Source organism: Lithobates pipiens, unplaced genomic scaffold (genome assembly GCF_037356315.1).
Source record: "Lithobates pipiens isolate NorthernLeopardFrog02 unplaced genomic scaffold, aLitPip1_a1.2 Scaffold_90, whole genome shotgun sequence".
Lineage (NCBI taxonomy): Eukaryota > Metazoa > Chordata > Amphibia > Anura > Ranidae > Lithobates > Lithobates pipiens.
Genome location: NW_027507913.1, coordinates 36,467 through 58,539, shown reverse-complemented (window position 1 = coordinate 58,539; position 22,073 = coordinate 36,467). Strand labels below are relative to the sequence as shown.

The following is a 22,073-nucleotide window of genomic DNA, read 5'->3' as shown; positions in this document are numbered from 1 at the left end:
CACCATAAGGTAAGATCAATGAACGGGTCACTCTGGAGTCGGGGGTGACTGACCACAGCCAGTGATATAGTCAGCCCCTTCACCTGAGCCTCGTCCATCCATACCCCTATGTATTACAGGGGGAAGTCATTTCATCTTTAGATTTCCTTACTCTGTGATGATTTGTGATGCTAATTCCTCTATCTCTTTCCCCCATCAGATACTTCATAGCAGAAATGATCTGTGGTCTGCAGTTTCTGCATTCTAGGACGATCATCCACAGAGACCTCAAGCCTGGAAATATCCTTTTGGATGACTCCGGGCACATCAAAATAGCCGATTTCGGCTTGGCAGGGGTCGGTGTCACGGAGTTCAGGAGGATTCGAGGACAAACGGGAACACCAGGGTACTTGGCGCCAGAGGTAAGATACTTGCTATCCACCTGATATTAGACCTAATTGTAATATTTGTTATAATGGGATATAGAGATAAGCTAAACGGAGGTAATTTTTCACTAAATTAAAGCGGTTCTGCACCTAAAAAAAAATATTAAAAGCCAGCAGCTACTAATATTGCAGCTGCTGACTTTTAAAAAAATCACACTTACCTGTCCCAGGGTCCGGCGATGTCGGCGGCAGATGACGAGCGATCGCTCGTCTCGCTGCTGCCCCCGCCGCCATCCTCTGTCAGGGAATCGGGAAGTGAAGCATTACAGCTTCACTGCCTGGTTCCCTACTGTGCATGCGCGAGTCGCGCTGCGTGTCTCTTATGGTCCCCCGCTGTGTCTCTGGGAACTGTGCGTTTCCCAGAACACAACGGGGGGGGGGGGGCATCTGCGGCGGTCTGCCCGGAAGTGGGTGCAGATACCTGGATTATCCAGGTAACTGCACCCCCCTCCCCCCTGAAAGGGGCCGATTGTGGCACCGGAGGGGGGGAGGGATCAGATTAGCGGAACTTCCCCTTTAGGGTGAATAACCGCTTTAAGAATTTCTTTACTGGTGACCTGGTTGGTTTCAGTGGGTTTCCAGGCTGGAACAATATTCCAGGGGTATTTGTCCCCATTGGTTTGTATTGGTGACCATTGTCATTGGGAAAGAAAGTGAGTTTTAGATATTTCCCCAGAACACGAGGGGAGGAGAAACCTTCAACGGGCACACCTGTTCTGGTGAAATTTACCTCAATTTGGAAGATTTCAACCAATTTCCTTTTGTGTCTCTGCGAGACCTAAAGCCCCACCTCCAATATTCACAAGCTCCGCCTTGGTTTGAGGTCTTTTGAGCACAATTTTAGGAGTCCTGGGAGGATTCATAGATCCCATATATCAGCATTGAGTCGTCTCCGTCCTCTACCCAACAATCAGCTCATCCTTCTTTTTCTCTTTATGTTTCTACAGGTTCTTCAAAACATTCCATACTTCGGAGCGGCTGATTATTTCTCCCTGGGAATAATCGTGTATAAGATGGCTTTCGGCAGACATCCCTTTCTGACCGGCAGCGAGTCCGCAGAGGAAGAAGTGAAGATCGTGACCACAAGGGAACCGCATTATCCAGATAGCATAGACCCGAATCTCCGTGACGTCATAGAGATGGTAAGTATACATAGAAATTTTACACCTTTTAAGTGACAATGTTCTTTCCCTGTTGCATACATTATATCTTATTAGGATTTTATTAAACATGGTTCCACCTTCTTACCATCACATATCGATGGAGGTCATAGCTGTACTTTCAGCAAGCTGACTGCTTAATGGAAGGATCTGCCTTCCCCTGTCATAAGGAAAGAAGCAGCCCTTTTTAATTTACGGTCCGGGTGGTTCCATTGGATAGTGATGGGGCCAATCGCACACATTGAATTCAATTTCTGGGGACATTCCGTGCACAGACAACATATAGAACTCCCCTGGGACTGCCAGAGTCATAAGAAAAATCATGGCAGGTGCAGATTTCATAGAAATCTCCTTTTTAATACATTCCTAATTCACATTTAATTGCAAAATATCTGATGTTTCTTTCCTTTAATAACTATTCTGAACTAATAGGACACAAATAAGGCCCCATGCTACCATCCAATCCAATCAGGATGTAGTAGCAGGTCAGAAGGCAAAATAATAGAGAGAATCAGAATCAAATATTATATTGTTCATAGATTGTTCATGTTATTCCAGTGTATCTTATTATATTTTGTTCCTTTTTACAGTTCCTATGTAAAGACCAAGAGCTGCGGATGAGTCTAGTAAGAGATATCAGAGGACACCCCTACTTCAGCAAGGTGGACTGGAAGGAGCTAGAGAAAGGGAACTCACCCCCACCATTTCCAAATCGACATGTAAGTATACGGGAGGAGTCCCAGCACAATGGGGGGATTTCTAGGGATTATTTCCCTATCAATCAGAAACATTGACAAAATACTTTTTTCTCTTTCCAGATGCATGAGGAAGACCTGGGGGAAGGAATTCCAGGGGATGTATTCATTAAAAATGAAGACAATGGGAGGCAGATAGTTCCATGCCAGCAGAAGAGATTTGAGGGCTTCTCCTACCTGAGCAAGAATGTGAATTGCAGCCAGTGGCCTAATACTCACCACTGGAAAACCAGTATCAACCCAGAGCCTCGTCGCCACCATCCGAGGGGCAATAACATTAACATACAGCCTCAATACCACCATTTGAGGGCAGAGCTTCATTACCACCATCTAAGAAGCAATGACATCAGAGAGCCCCGTCACCAACATTTGAGGGCTGAGCCTCATTACTATCATCCGAGGGTAGTGATAAACAAAGAGCCTCCTCGCTACCATGCGAGGGCAGAGCCTCCTCGCTACCATGCGAAGGCAGAGCCTCCTCGCTACCATGCGAGGGCAGAGCCTCCTCGCTACCATGCGAGGGCAGAGCCTCCTCGCTACCATGCGAAGGCAGAGCCTCCTCGCTACCATGCGAGGGCAGAGCCTCCTCGCTACCATGCGAAGGCAGAGCCTCCTCGCTACCATGCAAAGGCAGAGCCTCCTCGCTACCCTGCGAGGGCAGAGCCTCCTCGTTACCATGCGAAGGCAGAGCCTCCTCGCTACCATGCGATGGCAGAGCCTCCTCGCTACCATGAGAAGGTAGAGCTTCCTCGCTACCATGCGAGGGCAGAGCCTCCTCGCTACCATGCGAGGGCAGAGCCTCGTTACCACCATCTGAGGGATTTGACCTCAACTGAGATTTTCCTGGTGTGAGACGGTAACACAAGCAGTACTGAGTGAGATAATTGTGGCACACTGGCAATGATCTCCCTACACCATACATAGAACCATACATACCACCATACTCAGCATGCCCACCTAGTACCAAACATACCACTATACATACCACCATCAGGGCCACCAATAAGGGGGTACCACTGGTTCTCCTGTAGGGGCTGGGCACAGAAAACATGAGGAATCGTTGCAGCGGGCGGATGCACTGATCAGTGGGGGGGCACTGATCTGTGCAGATGCTCAATGCATATATTCTGAATGTGCCCCAAACGATTGTAAACAAGCATGCAAGTGTGTTTTATTGTATACATACCTGCGTATATAGCACCATGCATACCATCATACACAGCATGTCTACATACCACCACCAGGGCCACCAATAAGGGGGTACCACCAGTCCTCCTGTAGGGGGCTGGGCACAGAAAACATGAGGAATCGGTGCGGCGGGCGGATGCACTGATCGGTGGGGGAGGCACTGATCTGTGCGGATGCTCAATGCATATATTCTGAATGATCCCCAAATATGATTGTGAACAAGCAGGTAGGTGTGTTTTATTGCATACATACCTGCGTATATAGCACCATGCATACCATCATACACAGCATGTCTACATACCACCACCAGGGCCACCAATAAGGGGGTACCACCAGTCCTCCTGTAGGGGGCTGGGCACAGAAAACATAAGGAATCGGTGCGGCGGGCGGAGGCACTGATCAGTGTGGGGGCGCTGATCTGTGCGGATGCTCAATGCATATATTCTGAATGAGCCCCAAATATGATTGTGAACAAGCAGGTAGGTGTGTTTTATTGCATACATACCTGCAATACATATGTTCTGTATGGTTCTATGTATGGTTTTTTTCTCTATATGAGATGAACTGGGCACCCTAGACTGATGATTCAGGGACTATCCGATCGCCTTAGGGGGTCAGGAAGGAATTTTTCCCCCCCTTGGAGCCCATCTGGCCGGGGGGGTTTTCGCCTTCCTCTGAATCATCTTAAGGTTTAGGCTTAGTGTAAAAAGGCCCTGCCTTTGAGGAGTCCTAGGACAACCGTCACTGATCTCCGATGTTCTCCGAAGCCCGACAATCATTTCCATCTATAGATTTATCTCCAATAAAGATTGGTCGCACCTTAATTGTCTTTGTATGTGTTTTTTTTTCTTCTTTTTTCTAAGAAATATAATGAGGAATGGCAGCAGGGTGAGGAATCTTGCCCCATACTTCACCACTAGGGATGAGCTTCGATTTCAAGAGGAAGATCGAACATTATGGTCCGTTGGTGCCAAATTAGAGCGGCGTGTCACCGCCCATAATGCACTGCGTCATAGCAGTGCATTGCTGGCTGATGATTGGCCAAGCATGCACGATGACCCGCATGCTTTGGCCAATCACAGCGGCGTCAGCGAAGAGAGCCATAATTGGCCACAGGCCAATTTTTGATGCAATACTTTGCAGCAGGGCTCATTCCTGCGCCCCAACTAGAGTATCTGTAAGGGGTTGCAGTGTTGTGGCACCAGTGCCTAAGGCCCAATTTTTCTGCCCCTGTTCAGGGGCATGTAATTACAATTCTTGATCTAATATTTCACAGCAGGGCCCGTTCCTGCGCCCACCCAGAGTAACTGTGAGGGATTACAGTGTTGTGGCAACACCAACACCTAAGGCCCACATTTTTGCGTTTATATTTTGAGTATATAGAGCAGGCCCCTACTTTCAAACATCCAACTTACAAACAACTCCTACTTTCAAACAGAAGGAGACAACAGGAAGTGAGAGGAAATCTACCCCTAGGAAGGGAAATTCTCTCCTGTAAGAGTTCCTCGTTTCACAAAAAAACCCAAATTTTAACAATCCAATTGTCATTGGGACAGAAAGTGAGGTGAAATCTTCTGAACAGGTGCGCACAGACAGCAAAACAAATTATACAGGGGTGATAACCCTTCCCTATGTTTTCCAAAAAGCTTAAAAATAGATTTTTTGGCTGGAGCTACACTTTAAAAATGTACCAGTTAAAAATTACAAACAGATTCTACTTAATAACAAACCTACACAGTCCCTGTCTTGTTTGGACCGCCTGTATACTGCTGTTCTGAGTATATAGGGCCTGGGGGCCTCAGGCCTTTCCTTTTTATAATTTGGGTGCGCGGTTCTCCTTAATGTCCATACAAGACCCAAAGGGACTGGTAATGGGCTTGGGCGCGGGGCACCCATGCCTTTGTTCTCAATGATTTTCATCCATATTGCCGTGACCAGCAGGTGCGGACTGACAACTTATGGGGCCCCCGGGCAATAGGAGATCATGGGGCCCCCTGTGTCCCTGTCTGTACGCAAACCACAGAAAACACCAACTTCTTATTGCACAGCGCCCACATTACATACATTAGTCCCTTCCCCCTTTAGCTACAGTGGCTGCAGCTAATGCCGCGTACACACGAGCGGACTTTTCAACATCCAAAGTCAGACGGAATGAGTCCGTCAGACTATTCGATCGTGTGTGGGCTGCAACGGACTTTTGATTCGCAAAAGTCTGACGGACTTTAGAAATGAAACATGCTTCAAATTTTTCCAACGGAACTCCGCCAGACCCAGTTCCTACCGAAAAATCCGCTCGTGTGTGTGCTATTCCGACGGACTAAAACTGACGCTAGGGCAGCTATTGGCTACTGGCTATGAACTTCCTTATTTTAGTCCAGTCGTACATCATCACGTTCGAATCCGTCTGAGTTTGGTGTGATTGTGTGTGGCCAAGTCCGCTCAGTCGAAAAGTCCGTCAGAACTCTGTCGGAACTCCGGCAGAACTCCGGCAGAACTCCTTCGGAAGTCTGTCGGACATAAGTCCTCTCGTGTGTACGGGGCTTAAGGATGTACACACGCTGCAGCAGGAATTATACCTCCTGTTGCTTTTGGTGGGTGATTTTGACCCATTCAAGTAAATAGGACCACTCTGCAAACACCTAGCAACTTTGTGCAATGCACGAAGTTGCAGCATGCTAGTGTGGGATCCAAGTGGTTAAAGCAGGTGATGAAGAGGCAATACAAATCTTAACCCTTTTTTTCGCTGTACTGCACAAGGTTGCACGGCCTTTTGCAGAGCATTCACTTGAATGGGTTACACTTGGCAGGCACTACACCGGCTAAGTGTGACAGGGTGTATAATTCCTGCTGCAAATGCAACATGTGTAAACCCCTGGCCACTACAGTTGAAAAGGGTATGGTTGGGGGTGAGAAAAAAAACAGGGCTCAACTATGAGGTTTTACCACCCCCAAACTGTGAATGTAGACAATCCCTAACTGTCCTGCGCCTCCTATCAGAGTTGGTGTTTAGGGGACACCTGGTATGAGGACAGAGAGGGACTCCTGAGATAAGGACAGAGATGGGCCCATGGGATGAGAGCAGAGAGGGGGTCCTGGGATGAGAGCAGAAAGGGGGCCCTGGGATCAGAGCAGAGAGGGGGTCCTGGGATCAGAGCAGAGAGGGGGTCCTGGGATGAGAGCAGAGAGGGGGTCCTGGGATCAGAGCAGAGAGGGGGCCCTGGGATTAGAGCAGAGAGGGGGTCCTGGGATTAGAGCAGAGAGGGGGTCCTGAGATGAGAGCAGAGAGGGGTCCTGAGATGAGAGCAGAGAGGGGGTCCTGGGATTAGAGCAGAGAGGGGTCCTGAGATGAGAGCAGAGAGGGGGCCCAGGGATTAGAGCAGAGAGGGGGCCCTGGGATGAGAGCAGAGAGGGGGCCCTGGGATGAGAGCAGAGAGGGGGCCCTGGGATGAGAGCAGAGAGGGGGTCCTAAGATGAGAGCAGAGAGGGGGTCCTAAGATGAGAGCAGAGAGGGGGTCCTGGGATTAGAGCAGAGAGGGGGGTCCTGGGATTAGAGCAGAGAGGGGGGTCCTGGGATGAGAGCAGAGAGGGGGTCCTGAGATGAGAGCAGAGAGGGGGCCCTGAGATGAGAGCAGAGAGGGGTCCTGGGATTAAAGCAGAGAGGGTTCCTGGGATGAGAACAGAAAGGGGTCCTGGGATGAGAGAAGAGAGGGGGGGTCCTGGATGAGAGCAGAGAGGGGGGTCCTGGATGAGAGCAGAGAGGGGGGGTCCTGGATGAGAGCAGAGAGGGGGGGTCCTGGATGAGAGCAGAGAGGGGGGGTCCTGGATGAGAGCAGAGAGGGGGGGTCCTGGATGAGAGCAGAGAGGGGGGGTCCTGGATGAGAGCAGAGAGGGGGGTCCTGGATGAGAGCAGAGAGGGGGGTCCTGGATAACAGCAGAGAGGGGGGTCCTGGATGACAGCAGAGAGGGGGGGTCCTGGATGACAGCAGAGAGGGGGGTCCTGGATGACAGCAGAGAGGGGGGTCCTGGATGAGAGCAGAGAGGGGGAGTCCTGGATGAGAGCAGAGAGGGGGGTCCTGGATAACAGCAGAGAGGGGGGTCCTGGATGACAGCAGAGAGGGGGGGTCCTGGATGACAGCAGAGAGGGGGGGTCCTGGATGACAGCAGAGAGGGGGGGTCCTGGATGAGAGCAGAGAGGGGGAGTCCTGGATGACAGCAGAGAGGGGGAGTCCTGGATGACAGCAGAGAGGGGGGTCCTGGATGACAGCAGAGAGGGGGGGTCCTGGATGACAGCAGAGAGGGGGGGTCCTGGATGACAGCAGAGAGGGGGGGTCCTGGATGACAGCAGAGAGGGGGGGTCCTGGATGACAGCAGAGAGGGGGGTCCTGGATGACAGCAGAGAGGGGGGTCCTGGATGACAGCAGAGAGGGGGGGTCCTGGATGACAGCAGAGAGGGGGGTCCTGGATGACAGCAGAGAGGGGGGGTCCTGGATGACAGCAGAGAGGGGGGTCCTGGATGACAGCAGAGAGGGGGGGTCCTGGATGACAGCAGAGAGGGGGGTCCTGGATGACAGCAGAGAGGGGGGTCCTGGATGACAGCAGAGAGGGGGGGTCCTGGATGACAGCAGAGAGGGGGGTCCTGGATGACAGCAGAGAGGGGGGGTCCTGGATGACAGCAGAGAGGGGGGTCCTGGATGACAGCAGAGAGGGGGGTCCTGGATGACAGCAGAGAGGGGGGTCCTGGATGACAGCAGAGAGGGGGGTCCTGGATGACAGCAGAGAGGGGGGGCCTGGATGACAGCAGAGAGGGGGGTCCTGGATGACAGCAGAGAGGGGGGGTCCTGGATGACAGCAGAGAGGGGGGGTCCTGGATGAGAGCAGAGAGGGGGAGTCCTGGATGAGAGCAGAGAGGGGGGGTCCTGGATGAGAGCAGAGAGGGGGAGTCCTGGATGAGAGCAGAGAGGGGGGGTCCTGGATGACAGCAGAGAGGGGGGGTCCTGGATGACAGCAGAGAGGGGGGTCCTGGATGACAGCAGAGAGGGGGGTCCTGGATGACAGCAGAGAGGGGGGGTCCTGGATGACAGCAGAGAGGGGGGTCCTGGATGACAGCAGAGAGGGGGGTCCTGGATGACAGCAGAGAGGGGGGTCCTGGATGACAGCAGAGAGGGGGTCCTGGGACAAGAGGCAAGCAGCATCTCTTTGATTTGGGAGAGTGTAACAGGATATGTGCTGCGGGATACTTTTGGATTGGGATTGGGTAAAGAACTTGTCCTAATAGGGGGATCGGATTTGAAATCTCCCCACATCACACCACCTTGCAGCACAAGTTCGCTGCTCTCCTAAAACTACCCCCACCATCACTTCTCAGTGTATGCATCCTGACCCCCCCCCCTTTCTTGGTTACTGGGACAGTCACAGTGTGTCCCCCTCCCCTATCAAACTATATACACACCGCAGATGACCAGCACAGCTCTTGCAGTGGATGTCTTTCCTCCCCGGCTCCTCCCACCTCCTGTCTGTGTACACCGGAGCCAAGGAGGATCCTCTGTGAGCTCTCTCTGTGTGATGTGTGCAGGCTCAGTGGGGAGAGATGCCAGTGTCGGCTGTTAGTGCTGGAAAGGAAAGATCGCTGCGTGGGGAACCCGGGCAACCTGCAACACATGTGGGGGAGGTGTCCTGACTCGCAGTGCTCACACTAGCGTGCCCCTGTCGGACCAGATACCGGAGCTCAGTGCTGGAACTTGTTACAGCATTGGGCTCCATGATCAACACAGACTACCAGGAGCCTCTCATGGGGCCCCCTGCTGGCCCCGGGCCCTCGGGCAGTGCCCGAGCGCCCTAATGGTCAGTCCGCCCCTGGGGACCAGACATTACATTAAAGCCGCAAGCAGTTTTAAATGACTTTTATTCCTTTAGAAATGTCATTTTGTGCAGGGACAGTTCTAAACACGGGAAACACATGCCACTTTACAGGCATACTATAGACACCCCCCAGGCATGATATTTAAAGGAATGTTTCACTTTTATTTTTTCACTTTAAGCGTCATTAAAATCACTGCTCCTGAAAAAACAGCCATTTTTAAAAATGTTGCATTAATACATGTACCCTGGGGCAGGACCCGGGTCCTCAAACCCTTTTTTAGGACAATAACTTGCATATTAGCCTTTAGGCCAGGTTCACACTATAGCGATGCGGGAACGCCGCGAATCCGCGGCGTTTTCCCGCATCGCACACCTCCCGCCGGCAGTTCACACTGCCCTATGCGGACGGCTGGGAGTGTCAATGATATGTTAATGACACCCCCAGTTCCGTCCGCATATCGCAGTGCGATCTGCAGACTCGCACAGGAATCGGATCGCATGGTGTGAACACCCATGCGATCCGATTCTATTGCGGGCCAAAAAAAGGGTCCCGTGCGAGTTTGCTGCGGGAGCGATGCGAATTCAGCCATACTATCTGTATACTATCTGTATGGCTGAACTCGCATCGCAACGGAGATCGGATGTGATTTGCACTGCAGTGCGGTGCGAATCACATCCGGATCTCCCCCCGCAGCAGTGTGAACCCGGCCTTAAAATTCACACTTTTGATTTCTCACGTTCGAGTCCCATAGACTGTAACGGGGTTTGAAAGTTTGCGCAAACTATCGGTCCGTTTGCAAGTTCTGGTGCAAACAGAACCGGGGGGTGTTTGGCTCATCCCTATTCACCACCCTTCAGCCATGGGATAGCGATAGGAAACACCCCAAGTCTAGTCTCTGTAAATGAGTCATATTATGACAGCAGGTATAATGTTTGCAGGTACAGGCTGTGTATATATATATATATATATATATATACATACATACATGGAGTGTAGTCTGGGGCCTGATTGTCAGGGCTGGTCAGCCCTTCCTTCTCTGAGCTGGCCGCTCAGCTGTCAGATAATTGGCAGCTCTCATCTCTCTCCACAATTTAGCAGCTGTTGTGGATGTGCTCGTCAGTCCCGCCTACTTAAAGATCTGCAGGTCTCTTCATTCCTGCCTTCGCCTTGGTCACATCACAAGAAACCATCTCCTGCGTTTCTGTTTAACCACTTAACAACCGGCCCATAGCCAAATGACGGCTACAGGGCGGTTGTTTAACTCTGGGAGGCCGTCATATGACATCCTCCCAGAATTCCGCTCTCGACCCCTGGGGCGCGCACTCGAGAGCATCCGCGACCGCCGGGTCTGCATCACGGTAAACGGCCGCTCATCGCGTCAAAGACGGAGTGATCCCTTGTAAACAAACCGGCGTCATGTTATGACGCCGGTTCCTCCCTCCCCCTCTCTGTACCGATCGGTACAGAGAGGGGGAAGAGATCGGTGTCAACAGCGCTGTGGACTGCATCTGCAGTGCCCACATCGCTGCTCACCGAAATTTAACCCCTCAATTCCCTGCCATTACTCTGCAACACCCTGCAATACTCTGCAATACCAGCTAATACTCTGCAATACTCTGCAATACTCTGCCATTACTCTGCAACACCCCGCCAATACTCTGCAACGCCCCGCCAATACTCTGCAACGCCCCGCCAATACTCTGCAACGCCCCGCCAATACTCTGCAACGCCCCGCCAATACTCTGCAGTACAATTCCAGCCAATACTCTGCAATACCCTGCCATAAATTGCCATACCCAGAGATACCCAGCCATAATCGGAGATACCCTGCAATACCCAGCCATAGACATCCCCCACCTCCCGCCGCCCTCCGGTGCTTCTACCGACTCGCCAATACGATCAAAGCCAGAATCTTTTTTTTTTTCAGGCTTCCCAGCTTAGAGGTGAGATGCGGGGTCTTATTGACCCCATATCTCACTGTAAAGAGGACCTGTCATGCCATATTCCTATTACATGGGATGTTTACATTACTTGTAATAGGAGTAAAAGTGATCAAAAAATAAATTTTGGGGGGAAAAAAATGTCAAACTAAAATAAATGAACAATAAATTATTTTAATTTTTTTTAAAGCGCCCCTGTCCCCATGTGCTCACATGCAGAAGCGAACGCATCCGTAAGTCCCGCCCACATATGAAAACGGTGTTCAAACCAGACATGTGAGGTATCGCTGCGAACGTTAGAGCGAGAGCAATAATTCTAGCCCTAGACCTCCTCTGTAACTCAAAACATATAACCAGTAAAAAAAATGTAAAGCGTGGCCTATGGGGATTTTTAAGTAGCGACATTTGGCGCCATTCCACGAGCGTGTGCAATTTTGAAGAGTGACATGTTAGGTATCTATTTACTCATCATAACTTCATCTTTCACATTATGCAAAAATTGGGCTAACTTTACTGTTTTGTTTGTTTTTTAAGCACAAAACTGTTTTTTTTCCAAAAAAAAGCATTCGAAAAATTGCTGCGCAAATACCGTGCAAGATAAAAAGTTGCAACGACCACCATTGTATTCTCCAGAGTGTTTGCTAAAAAAACATATATAATGTTTTGGGATTCTATGTAATTTTCTAGCAAATAAAATGATGATTTTTACATGTAGGATAGAAATGTCAGAATTGCCCTGGGTGCTCCAGAACGCCTGATGGCGCTCCCTGCATGTTGGGCCTCTGTATGTGGCCACACTGTGTAAAAGTCTCACACATGTGGTATCGCCGTACTCGGGAGTAATGGCAGAATGTGTTTTGGGGTGTAAGTTGTGGTATGCATATGCTGTGTGTGAGAAATAAACTGATAATATGACAATTTTGTGAAAAAAAAAGTAAAAAAAAAAACTTGATTTTGCAAAGAATTGTGGGAAAAAATTACAACTTCAAAAACCTCATCATGCCTCTTACTAAATACCTTGGAATGTCTTCTTTCCAAAAAGGGGTCATTTGGGGGATATTTGTAATTTTCTGACATGTTGGGGTCTCAAGAATTGAAATAGGCCGTCAGTACTTCAAGTGTGATCAATTTTTAGATATTGGCACCACAGCTTGTGGACTCTATAACTTTCACAAAGACCAAATAATATCCACCAATTTGTACCGTATATACTCGAGTATAAGCCGAGATTTTCAGCCTCTTTTTTGAGGCTGAAAGTGCCCCCCTCGGCTTATACTCGAGTCATCGCTGTCTGCCCGCTCGATCAGCGTGTCGAGCAGACAGACAGCGGCCATTCTATGATTCAAAAGCCGCGCCTCCGGCTCCGCCTTCGCCTGTGATAGGCGGAACACTGAATTTCCCAGCAGCCTGTGTTCCGCCTATCACGGGCATCGTCTCATCCTCGTACTACGGACGAGGATGATACGACGTCTGTGATAGGCGGAACACAGGCTGCTGGGAAATTCAGTGTTCCGCCTATCACAGGCGAAGGAGGAGGCGCGGCTTTTGAATTTTACAATGGCCGCCGACGAAGAGGGCACGGGACGGAGGCAAGGCAAGGCACGGCACGGCACGGCACGGGACGGGACGGGACGGGACGGGACGAAGGCAAGGCACGACACGGGACGGAGGCTCGGGACAAAGGCTCGGGACACAGGTAGGCTGGACACACACACACACACACACACACACACACACACACACGGATGGAGACACACACACACGGATGGATGGATGGATGGAGACACACACACACACAGGGATGGATGGATGGATGGAGACACACACACACAGGGATGGATGGATGGAGACACACACACACAGGGATGGATGGATGGATGGATGGAGACACACACACACAGGGATGGATGGATGGATGGACACACACACACACAGGGATGGATGGACGGACACACAGGGATGGACGGACACACAGGGATGGACGGACACACAGGGATGGACGGACACACACACAGGGATGGACAGGCATGTCTCACCCTCGGCTTATACACGAGTCAATAAGTTTGCCAGTTTTTTTGGGGGTAAATTGGGGGCCTCGGCTTATATTCGGGTCGGCCTATACTCGAGTATATACGGTACTTATTTTTACCAAAGATATGTAGTGGTATAAATTGTGGCCAAAATTTATGAAGAAAAAATTACTATTCTGCTAAATTTTATAACAGAATCAAAGAAAAATTAATTTTTTTACAGAATTTTCTGTATTTTTTCTTTTATAGCACAAAAAATAAAAAACCGAGCGGTGATTAAATACCACCAGAAGAAAGCTCTATTTCTGTGAAAAAAAGGACAAAAATTTCATATAGGTCCAGTGTTGCATGATTGAGTAATTGTCATTCAAAATGTGAGAGCACCGAAAGCTGAAAATTGGTCTGGTTATTAAGGGTGTTTAAGTGCCCGGTGGTCAAGTGGTTAAAGTCAGGCTTTGCTGACATCCCTTCTGGCTCCTTATCCTGCTTGCTGTCCCTCTACTTGTATCCCTGACTTCTGGCCTGGCTGACTACCCAATCCAGTTACTGGACTCTGGCCTGGCTGACTACCCAATCCAGTTACTGGACTCTGGCCTGGCTGACTACCCAATCCAGTTACTGGACTCTGGCCTGGCTGACTACCCAATCCAGTTACTGGACTCTGGCCTGGCTGACTACCCAATCCAGTTACTGGACTCTGGCCTGGCTGACTACCCAATCCAGTTACTGGACTCTGGCCTGGCTGACTACCCAATCCAGTTACTGGACTCTGGCCTGGCTGACTACCCAATCCAGTTACTGGACTCTGGCCTACACTGGTGGTCAGTGGAAAGTCCTTCCTACACTGGTGGTCAGTGGAAAGAAAGTCCTTCCTACACTGGTGGTCAGTGGAAAGTCCTTCCTACACTGGTGGTCAGTGGAAAGTCCTTCCTACACTGGTAGTCAGTGGAAAGAGTGTCCTTCCTACACTGGTGGTCAGTGGAAAGAAAGTCCTTCCTACACTGGTAGTCAGTGGAAAGAATGTCCTTCCTACACTGGTAGTCAGTGGAAAGAATGTCCTTCCTACACTGGTAGTCAGTGGAAAGAATGTCCTTCCTACACTGGTGGTCAGTGGAAATAAAGTCCTTCCTACACTGGTGGTCAGTGGAAAGTCCTTCCTACACTGGTGGTCAGTGGAAAGAAAGTCCTTCCTACACTGGTGGTCAGTGGAAAGTCCTTCCTACACTGGTGGTCAGTGGAAAGTCCTTCCTACACTGGTAGTCAGTGGAAAGAGTGTCCTTCCTACACTGGTGGTCAGTGGAAAGAAAGTCCTTCCTACACTGGTAGTCAGTGGAAAGAATGTCCTTCCTACACTGGTAGTCAGTGGAAAGAATGTCCTTCCTACACTGGTAGTCAGTGGAAAGAATGTCCTTCCTACACTGGTGGTCAGTGGAAAGAAAGTCCTTCCTACACTGGTGGTCAGTGAAAGGAATGTCCTTCCTACACTGGTGGTCAGTGGAAAGTCCTTCCTACACTGGTGGTCAGTGGAAAGAAAGTCCTTCCTACACTGGTGGTCAGTGGAAAGAAAGTCCTTCCTACACTGGTGGTCAGTGGAAAGAATGTCCTTCCTACACCGGTGGTCAGTGGAAAGAATGTCCTTCCTACAGAATGCCACATTTACAGACCACCTTAAAGATCGTTGGCGTCATGCTGATGGCCGTGTGAAGTGGCACTGGACCCAAAACTATGCAAACACTATCAGATGGGAGGTCAACCAACCACAGCTCAAGAAAGTCCAGGCAACCTCTGGAGCAACCCTAGCTGAGAATAGCTGCTGTATATATTGTATATAGAACAATCAGGCCAAACATGTGTGATGTTAGAACATGAAAAGAGAAAGTTACATTTGTGAAAGACGTTCTAGTAATTTGATGTTAGTACAGCAGTGAACAGATGGTGGGGGTGGCACCAAATCCAAAGATGACATCAATGTGAAATGATACCGAAAGCAGAAACCATTTCAAGGGGAAGGACAGACAACCCGCTCTCTGGATTTGGTGCCCTCACCTTCTTCCTCTGACGGGAAATTCTGAGAATTAAAAGGGGAAATGAGTACACAGTGTTCCCAATAAATAAGAACGGTGTACCCCGACTCTACAAACACCCACCAATGGGATGATGTCAGTGAAGGCAGAGGCGGCTCTCTAATTAGGCACAAAAGGCGTTTGCCTAAGGCCTCGCGCTCCCGGGGGCCTCGCGGCCGCCTCATTTGCCTGATTTGTGCGTGGGAGGATGGGAGGGAATGTCCCCGGTCAGTGTCCCCAAGCTGGCAGGGTGAGCGGGTCGGACTGGTAAAGGATCGCCGTGGAGGTGGAGCTGGCAGCCGCTGCTGAACCCGCCAGCTGCATTAGTGACACCAGTGTCAGTGCCAATTAACCCCTATTTGGTGCAGCATGAAAGGTTCATAAACACCGACACCGACAGTGGGGTCACTAATGCACCACAAAGGGGTAAATTATCTGCCCCTGGTGACTAATGTATCAGTGACCAGTCATGTATTTGATACTGCCCACCCCCCATACACTCCGCACCCCTCATGTACATACCTCCCACCTCCATACACTCCACACCCCTCATGTACATACCTCCCACCTCCATACACTCCACACCCCTCATGTACATACCTCCCACCTCCATACACTCCACACCCCTCATGTACATATCTCCCACCTCCATACACTCTGCACCTCTCATGTACATACCTCCCACCTCCGCACACTCCACACCCCTCATGTACATACCTCCCATCTCCATACACTCCACACCCCTCATGTACATACCTCCCACCTCCGTACACTCCACACCCCTCATGTACATACCTCCCACCTCCATACACTCCGCACCTCTCATGTACATACCTCCCACCTCCGTACACTCCACACCCCTCATGTACATACCTCCCACCTCCATACACTCCACACCCCTCATGTACATACCTCCCACCTCCATACACTCCACACCCCTCATGTACATACCTCCCACCCCCATACACGGGGGGGGGGCAGAGAGAATAATTAGATGGGGGGGGGGTCGTACCTGTGTGGGGATTGGTTGGTTCCAGGTCAGTGTTACTCTCATCCTCAGACTCCTCCTGTTTGGTGTAGTTGTGGGTGGAGCTCTGGGCTGGCTCCGCCCTCCTCCGGGACATTTCTGGAGATCTATAAAAGAAGTGGAAAGATGAAGGGCATGTTCCCCGATCACCCCTCCCCCACTCATGTGATTGATGCAAATGTCACCCTGAGAGCCCCGCCCACAATCTTTCTGTATGGCCCCTTTCATTTATAAGCCCCTCCCCCAACTAAGATAGGAAGGATGGGAGGAGTATGATCGCCCATGATCATAATACAGGAGATGATCAAAGACTGCGGACATAGTACAGGAGATGATCAGAGACTGCAGACACAGTACAGGAGATGATCAGAGACTGCAGACATAGTACAGGAGATGACCAGAGACTGCAGACATAGTACAGGAGATGATCAGAGACTGCAGACATAGTACAGGAGATGATCAGAGACTGCAGACATAGTACAGGAGATGACCAGAGACTGCAGACATAGTACAGGAGATGACCAGAGACTGCAGACATAGTACAGGAGATGACCAGAGACTGCAGACATAGTACAGGAGATGAAAGTCAAATAAGTGATGTTGCGCTCCCTTAAAGTGAGTAAACAACTCTCAACTGCATACAAAGTTGCATATAAAGTTACATATACCAATATTATAAATCCAACTGTCGAGTCCGTAAATAAAGTGTCAAAATGCTAAATAATAAGCTAAGTATAAAATATAAAGTGTCCAAGTGCTTAATAAAAGTCACATTAAATCTAAAGTGCCTAATAATTACATACACAGTTACATAAAACTCTACAGTAGTGTGGACTCATCTAACGTGATCAGGAGTGGTCCGTAAATGAAGTGTCAAATACTACAAATTGCATAAAAAATAAATAAAAAACATTTACACAATAGGAGTGTACAGTGTCTCCAAAAATCGCATACACCAGTGAGAATATGTCATGCACGTAAACTAATTACTCCAAAGACATTGCAAACTGTATTAATAATAACATAAACGTGAATCACACAGTGCAATTAAAATATAAAAACTAAAGAAAAGAGAAAATAACAGTCTCTTAGACAGCATATAAAGTGTCACGTGCTTTATATAGTGCTTCTCCAGGTATAAGGTGCCACATAAACCCGTGTAGATACACTCCTGTGCCTCTTCAGTGTCCCACACGTATCAAATGAAATGGCCCCTTACCTTACTGCTGTAAGGCAAACAGCAAAAAACAGGGATCTCAGGCTATCCAGGTGGTGTACCCCTACTTCCAGGTTATGGAAACTGTCCCCACATCAGTTAATACAAATGGCAGGATCTCATAAAAACAAGAAAGGGGAGGGCTCCAATGGTGGAGTACATAAGCACTTTTATTATAACTCAAAATAAAAACAGTGGAGAGGTACTCAAACGACAAACAGGTAATTCACAGAAAATTAATCCAGCGTTCCGTTCGTATCTCGGACGCTACTTCTGGTGTCCTAATTCCTCCTATTCCGACGCGTATCGTCATGTGTCACATGACTTCATCAGGGAAATTTATTTAATTAAGTTATTTCCCTGATGAAGTCATGTGACACATGACGATACGCGTCGGAATAGGAGGAATTAGGACACCAGAAGTAGCGTCCGAGATACGAACGGAACGCTGGATTAATTTTCTGTGAATTACCTGTTTGTCGTTTGTGAGTACCTCTCCACTGTTTTTATTTTGAGTTATAATAAAAGTGCTTATGTACTCCACCATTGGAGCCCTCCCCTTTCTTGTTTTTATGAGATCCTGCCATTTGTATTAACTGATGTGGGGACAGTTTCCATAACCTGGAAGTAGGGGTACACCACCTGGATAGCCTGAGATCCCTGTTTTTTGCTGTTTGCCTTACAGCAGTAAGGTAAGGGGCCATTTCATTTGATACGTGTGGGACACTGAAGAGGCACAGGAGTGTATCTACACGGGTTTATCTGGCACCTTATACCTGGAGAAGCACTATATAAAGCACGTGACACTTTATATGCTGTCTAAGAGACTGTTATTTTCTCTTTTCTTTCGTTTTTATATTTTAATTGCACTGTGTGATTCACGTTTATGTTATTATTAATACAGTTTGCAATGTCTTTGGAGTAATTAGTTTACGTGCATGACATATTCTCACTGGTGTATGCGATTTTTGGAGACACTGTACACTCCTATTGTGTAAATGTTTTTTATTTATTTTTTATGCAATTTGTAGTATTTGACACTTCATTTACGGACCACTCCTGATCACGTTAGATGAGTCCACACTACTGTAGAGTTTTATGTAACTGTGTATGTAATTATTAGGCACTTTAGATTTAATGTGACTTTTATTAAGCACTTGGACACTTTATATTATATACTTAGCTTATTATTTAGCATTTTGACACTTTATTTACGGACTTGACAGTTGGATTTATAATATTGGTATATGTAACTTTATATGTAACTTTATATGCAGTTGAGAGTTGTTTACTCACTTTAAGGGAGCGCAACATCACTTATTTGACTTTTGTCACAAATTTTTCAGTGGTAGGGTTTATACCACTGTCGGTGTTCTGCTGCAACCCACCCAGAGTATATAGTGAGATCTGTATATGGTAGCGCGGGGATACCCCAATTTTATAGTACAGGAGATGATCAGAGACTGCAGACATAGTACAGGAGATGATCAGAGACTGCAGACACAGTACAGGAGATGATCAGAGACTGCAGACACAGTACAGGAGATGATCAGAGACTGCAGACACAGTACAGGAGATGATCAGAGACTGCAGACATAGTACAGGAGATGATCAGAGACTGCAGACAAAGTACAGGAGATGATCAGAGACTGCAGACACAGTACAGGAGATGATCAGAGACTGCAGACATGGTACAGGAGATGATCAGAGACTGCAGACATAATACAGGAGATGATCAGGGACTGCAGACATAGTACAGGAGATGATCAGAGACTGCAGCCATAGTACAGGAGATGATCAGAGACTGCAGACACAGTACAGGAGATGATCAGAGACTGCAGACACAGTACAGGAGATGATCAGAGACTGCAGACACAGTACAGGAGATGATCAGAGACTGCAGACACAGTACAGGAGATGATCAGAGACTGCAGACATAGTACAGGAGATGATCAGAGACTGCAGACATAGTACAGGAGATGATCAGAGACTGCAGACATAATACAGGAGATGATCAGAGACTGCAGACATGGTACAGGAGATGATCAGAGACTGCAGACATAGTACAGGAGGTGATCAGAGACTGCAGACAAAGTACAGGAGATGATCAGAGACTGCAGACATAATACAGGAGATGATCAGAGACTGCAGACATAGTACAGGAGATGATCAGAGACTGCAGACATAATACAGGAGATGATCAGAGACTGCAGACATAGTACAGGAGATGATCAGAGACTGCAGACATGGTACAGGAGATGATCAGAGACTGCAGACATAGTACAGGAGATGATCAGAGACTGCGGACATAGTACAGGAGATGATCAGAGACTGCAGACATAGTACAGGAGATGATCAGAGACTGCAGACATGGTACAGGAGATGATCAGAGACTGCAGACATAGTACAGGAGATGATCAGAGACTGCAGACATAATACAGGAGATGATCAGAGACTGCAGACATGGTACAGGAGATGATCAGAGACTGCAGACATAGTACAGGAGGTGATCAGAGACTGCAGACAAAGTACAGGAGATGATCAGAGACTGCAGACATAATACAGGAGATGATCAGAGACTGCAGACATAGTACAGGAGATGATCAGAGACTGCAGACATAATACAGGAGATGATCAGAGACTGCAGACATAGTACAGGAGATGATCAGAGACTGCAGACATGGTACAGGAGATGATCAGAGACTGCAGACATAGTACAGGAGATGATCAGAGACTGCGGACATAGTACAGGAGATGATCAGAGACTGCAGACATAGTACAGGAGATGATCAGGGACTGCAGACATGGTACAGGAGATGGTCAGTGTGCTGTTGTCACGTCACATTTTGCTACCCGCTGGACTGCGCATGCGCGACGTTACCATATGCTTTTCAACACTGTAGCGATCTGCGCTTGTGTAGAATTTTGTGGCCACACCCCTGAGTCTAGGCCCCGCCCCCATCCAGTCTCAGATTATAATTGCGCGGTGTGTAGGGAGGGGCTCTGTGGGAGTCGTCTTATAACACTGTTGGAACGCATATGGCGGCGTTGCGCATGCGCACTCCAGCAGGTAGCCGAATGTGACGTGACGCCGCCTATCACAGGAGGACATTGTCACTACAGCCCGGAATATTCCGCTCTGTGACCGGTGTTCTGGCAGATAGTGTCCGGCCATCATATAGTGTCCTCCCCGTAGTGCGCATGCGCAGTACGGGGCAGAAGAAGCTTCGGAAAATCTCTGAAGCTGAACGGCGCCTGCGCGGTGAGTGGAGGTGGTGCCCCACCATCCAAGTGGACATAGGGCTGCCGATATTAGAGGGCCGTTTGCCGCGCTTCGGGCTCCGCCTCGCTGCACTCGGCTCTTTTATATTCCTGCTCGATGTCCACTTGGATGGTGGGGGGTGAACCTGGACTCAGTGCGCAGGCGCCGTTCATCCTCGGATATTTTCTGACTCTGTGTTGCTGTGCACTGCGCATGTGCAGTACACAGAGGACACTATCTGATGGGGGACCATATATGATGGGACACCGGCGAAGATCACAGCGAGGAGAGGAGGGGGGAGGGGAGGAGAGGAGGGGGGAGGGGAGGATTGGGGCGTGCCAAGGTGACACTCCCCCAACCGGGGGGGGTAGGAAGGTGGCGGAGGCCATGTTGGTACACCCCGAGGTAGGAAGGTGGCGGAGGCCATGTTGGTACACCCCGAGGTAGGAAGGTGGCGGAGGCCATGTTGGTACACCCCGAGGTAGGAAGGTGGCAGAGGCCATGTTGGTACACCCCGAGGTAGGAAGGTGGCAGAGGCCATGTTGGTACACCCTGTGCGCAGTGGGGGTGTTTTGGGGGAAGGTCACTTGGGATGTGATGGGGGTCGGCAATCTGATAGAACTCCCCATCCACCAATGGTGGAGAGCACTGATCTGAGTGTTGGAGGGGGGGGTGGACTAACATCGGACTGTTAGTAGAGCGGATGTGACCGGAGAGGTCCGATTCTTCATCACTGAACAATCACCTTGGCTCCTCCCCCCTCCTGTGATTGGTTCCCATCGATCGGCCGTCACCCTATCAGAGAAGGCGGATCACAAACAGGAAATCCCAATGATGAGGGGGCGGGGTGTAGTGTCACAGTTTGCTGCCTATCACAGGATGCTGCGGAAGTGACGTTGTTGCGTACTGCGCATGCGCGATGCGTTCCAAACACTTGCGCCGTGCGTTCCAACATAGTTTCGGCAATACAGTTCAGCGAAACCATCACATAATGTTACGGAAGTGACGTTACACACAACACAAACACTGGGCCGTTCGTTACAACACTAATACTTCCCTTGTTACCTAGTAGGTTTTGCATTGCTGGGACTTGTAGTGCCTATCCTGAGCAACATGCTTCAATGTTCAGTGTCCTCATCCCTATCCC

General features: G+C 49.2%; 2 protein-coding genes across 4 annotated transcripts in view; one reads left to right on the top strand and one right to left on the bottom strand.

The window, feature by feature from the left end:
- Positions 1 to 21,785, bottom strand: part of LOC143973662 (uncharacterized) — a 143,171-nt gene extending 121,386 nt beyond the window's left edge. Inside the window, exons 1-2 of one of the 3 annotated variants that reach the window (XM_077474525.1) lie at positions 21,672 to 21,785; positions 16,434 to 16,555 (exon numbers count right to left, since the gene is read on the bottom strand). In XM_077474525.1, coding sequence (XP_077330651.1) covers positions 16,434 to 16,555; positions 21,672 to 21,706 — 157 coding nt within the window. In that variant the 5' untranslated portion in view covers positions 21,707 to 21,785. The remainder of the gene's footprint in view (positions 1 to 16,433; positions 16,556 to 21,671) is intronic. The other 2 variants (XM_077474526.1, XM_077474524.1) reach the window with 2 other exon arrangements.
- LOC143973655 (uncharacterized) lies at positions 1,439 to 3,415 on the top strand. Its single transcript, XM_077474512.1, has 3 exons — positions 1,439 to 1,567; positions 2,176 to 2,304; positions 2,404 to 3,415. Exons 1-3 carry the CDS (start codon positions 1,439 to 1,441, stop codon positions 3,190 to 3,192), a joined length of 1,047 nt encoding a protein of 348 aa, XP_077330638.1. The 3' UTR covers positions 3,193 to 3,415.
- Positions 21,786 to 22,073: the final 288 nt, after the last annotated feature.

Coding starts and splice junctions, on each gene's coding strand:
- LOC143973655 (XM_077474512.1), top strand. CDS start 1,439: ATGGCTTTCGGCAGACATCCCTTTCTGACCGGCAGCGAGTCCGCAGAG. Junction 1,568..2,175: donor TCCGTGACGTCATAGAGATG/GTAAGTATACAT, acceptor TCCTTTTTACAG/TTCCTATGTAAAGACCAAGA. Junction 2,305..2,403: donor CACCATTTCCAAATCGACAT/GTAAGTATACGG, acceptor TTCTCTTTCCAG/ATGCATGAGGAAGACCTGGG.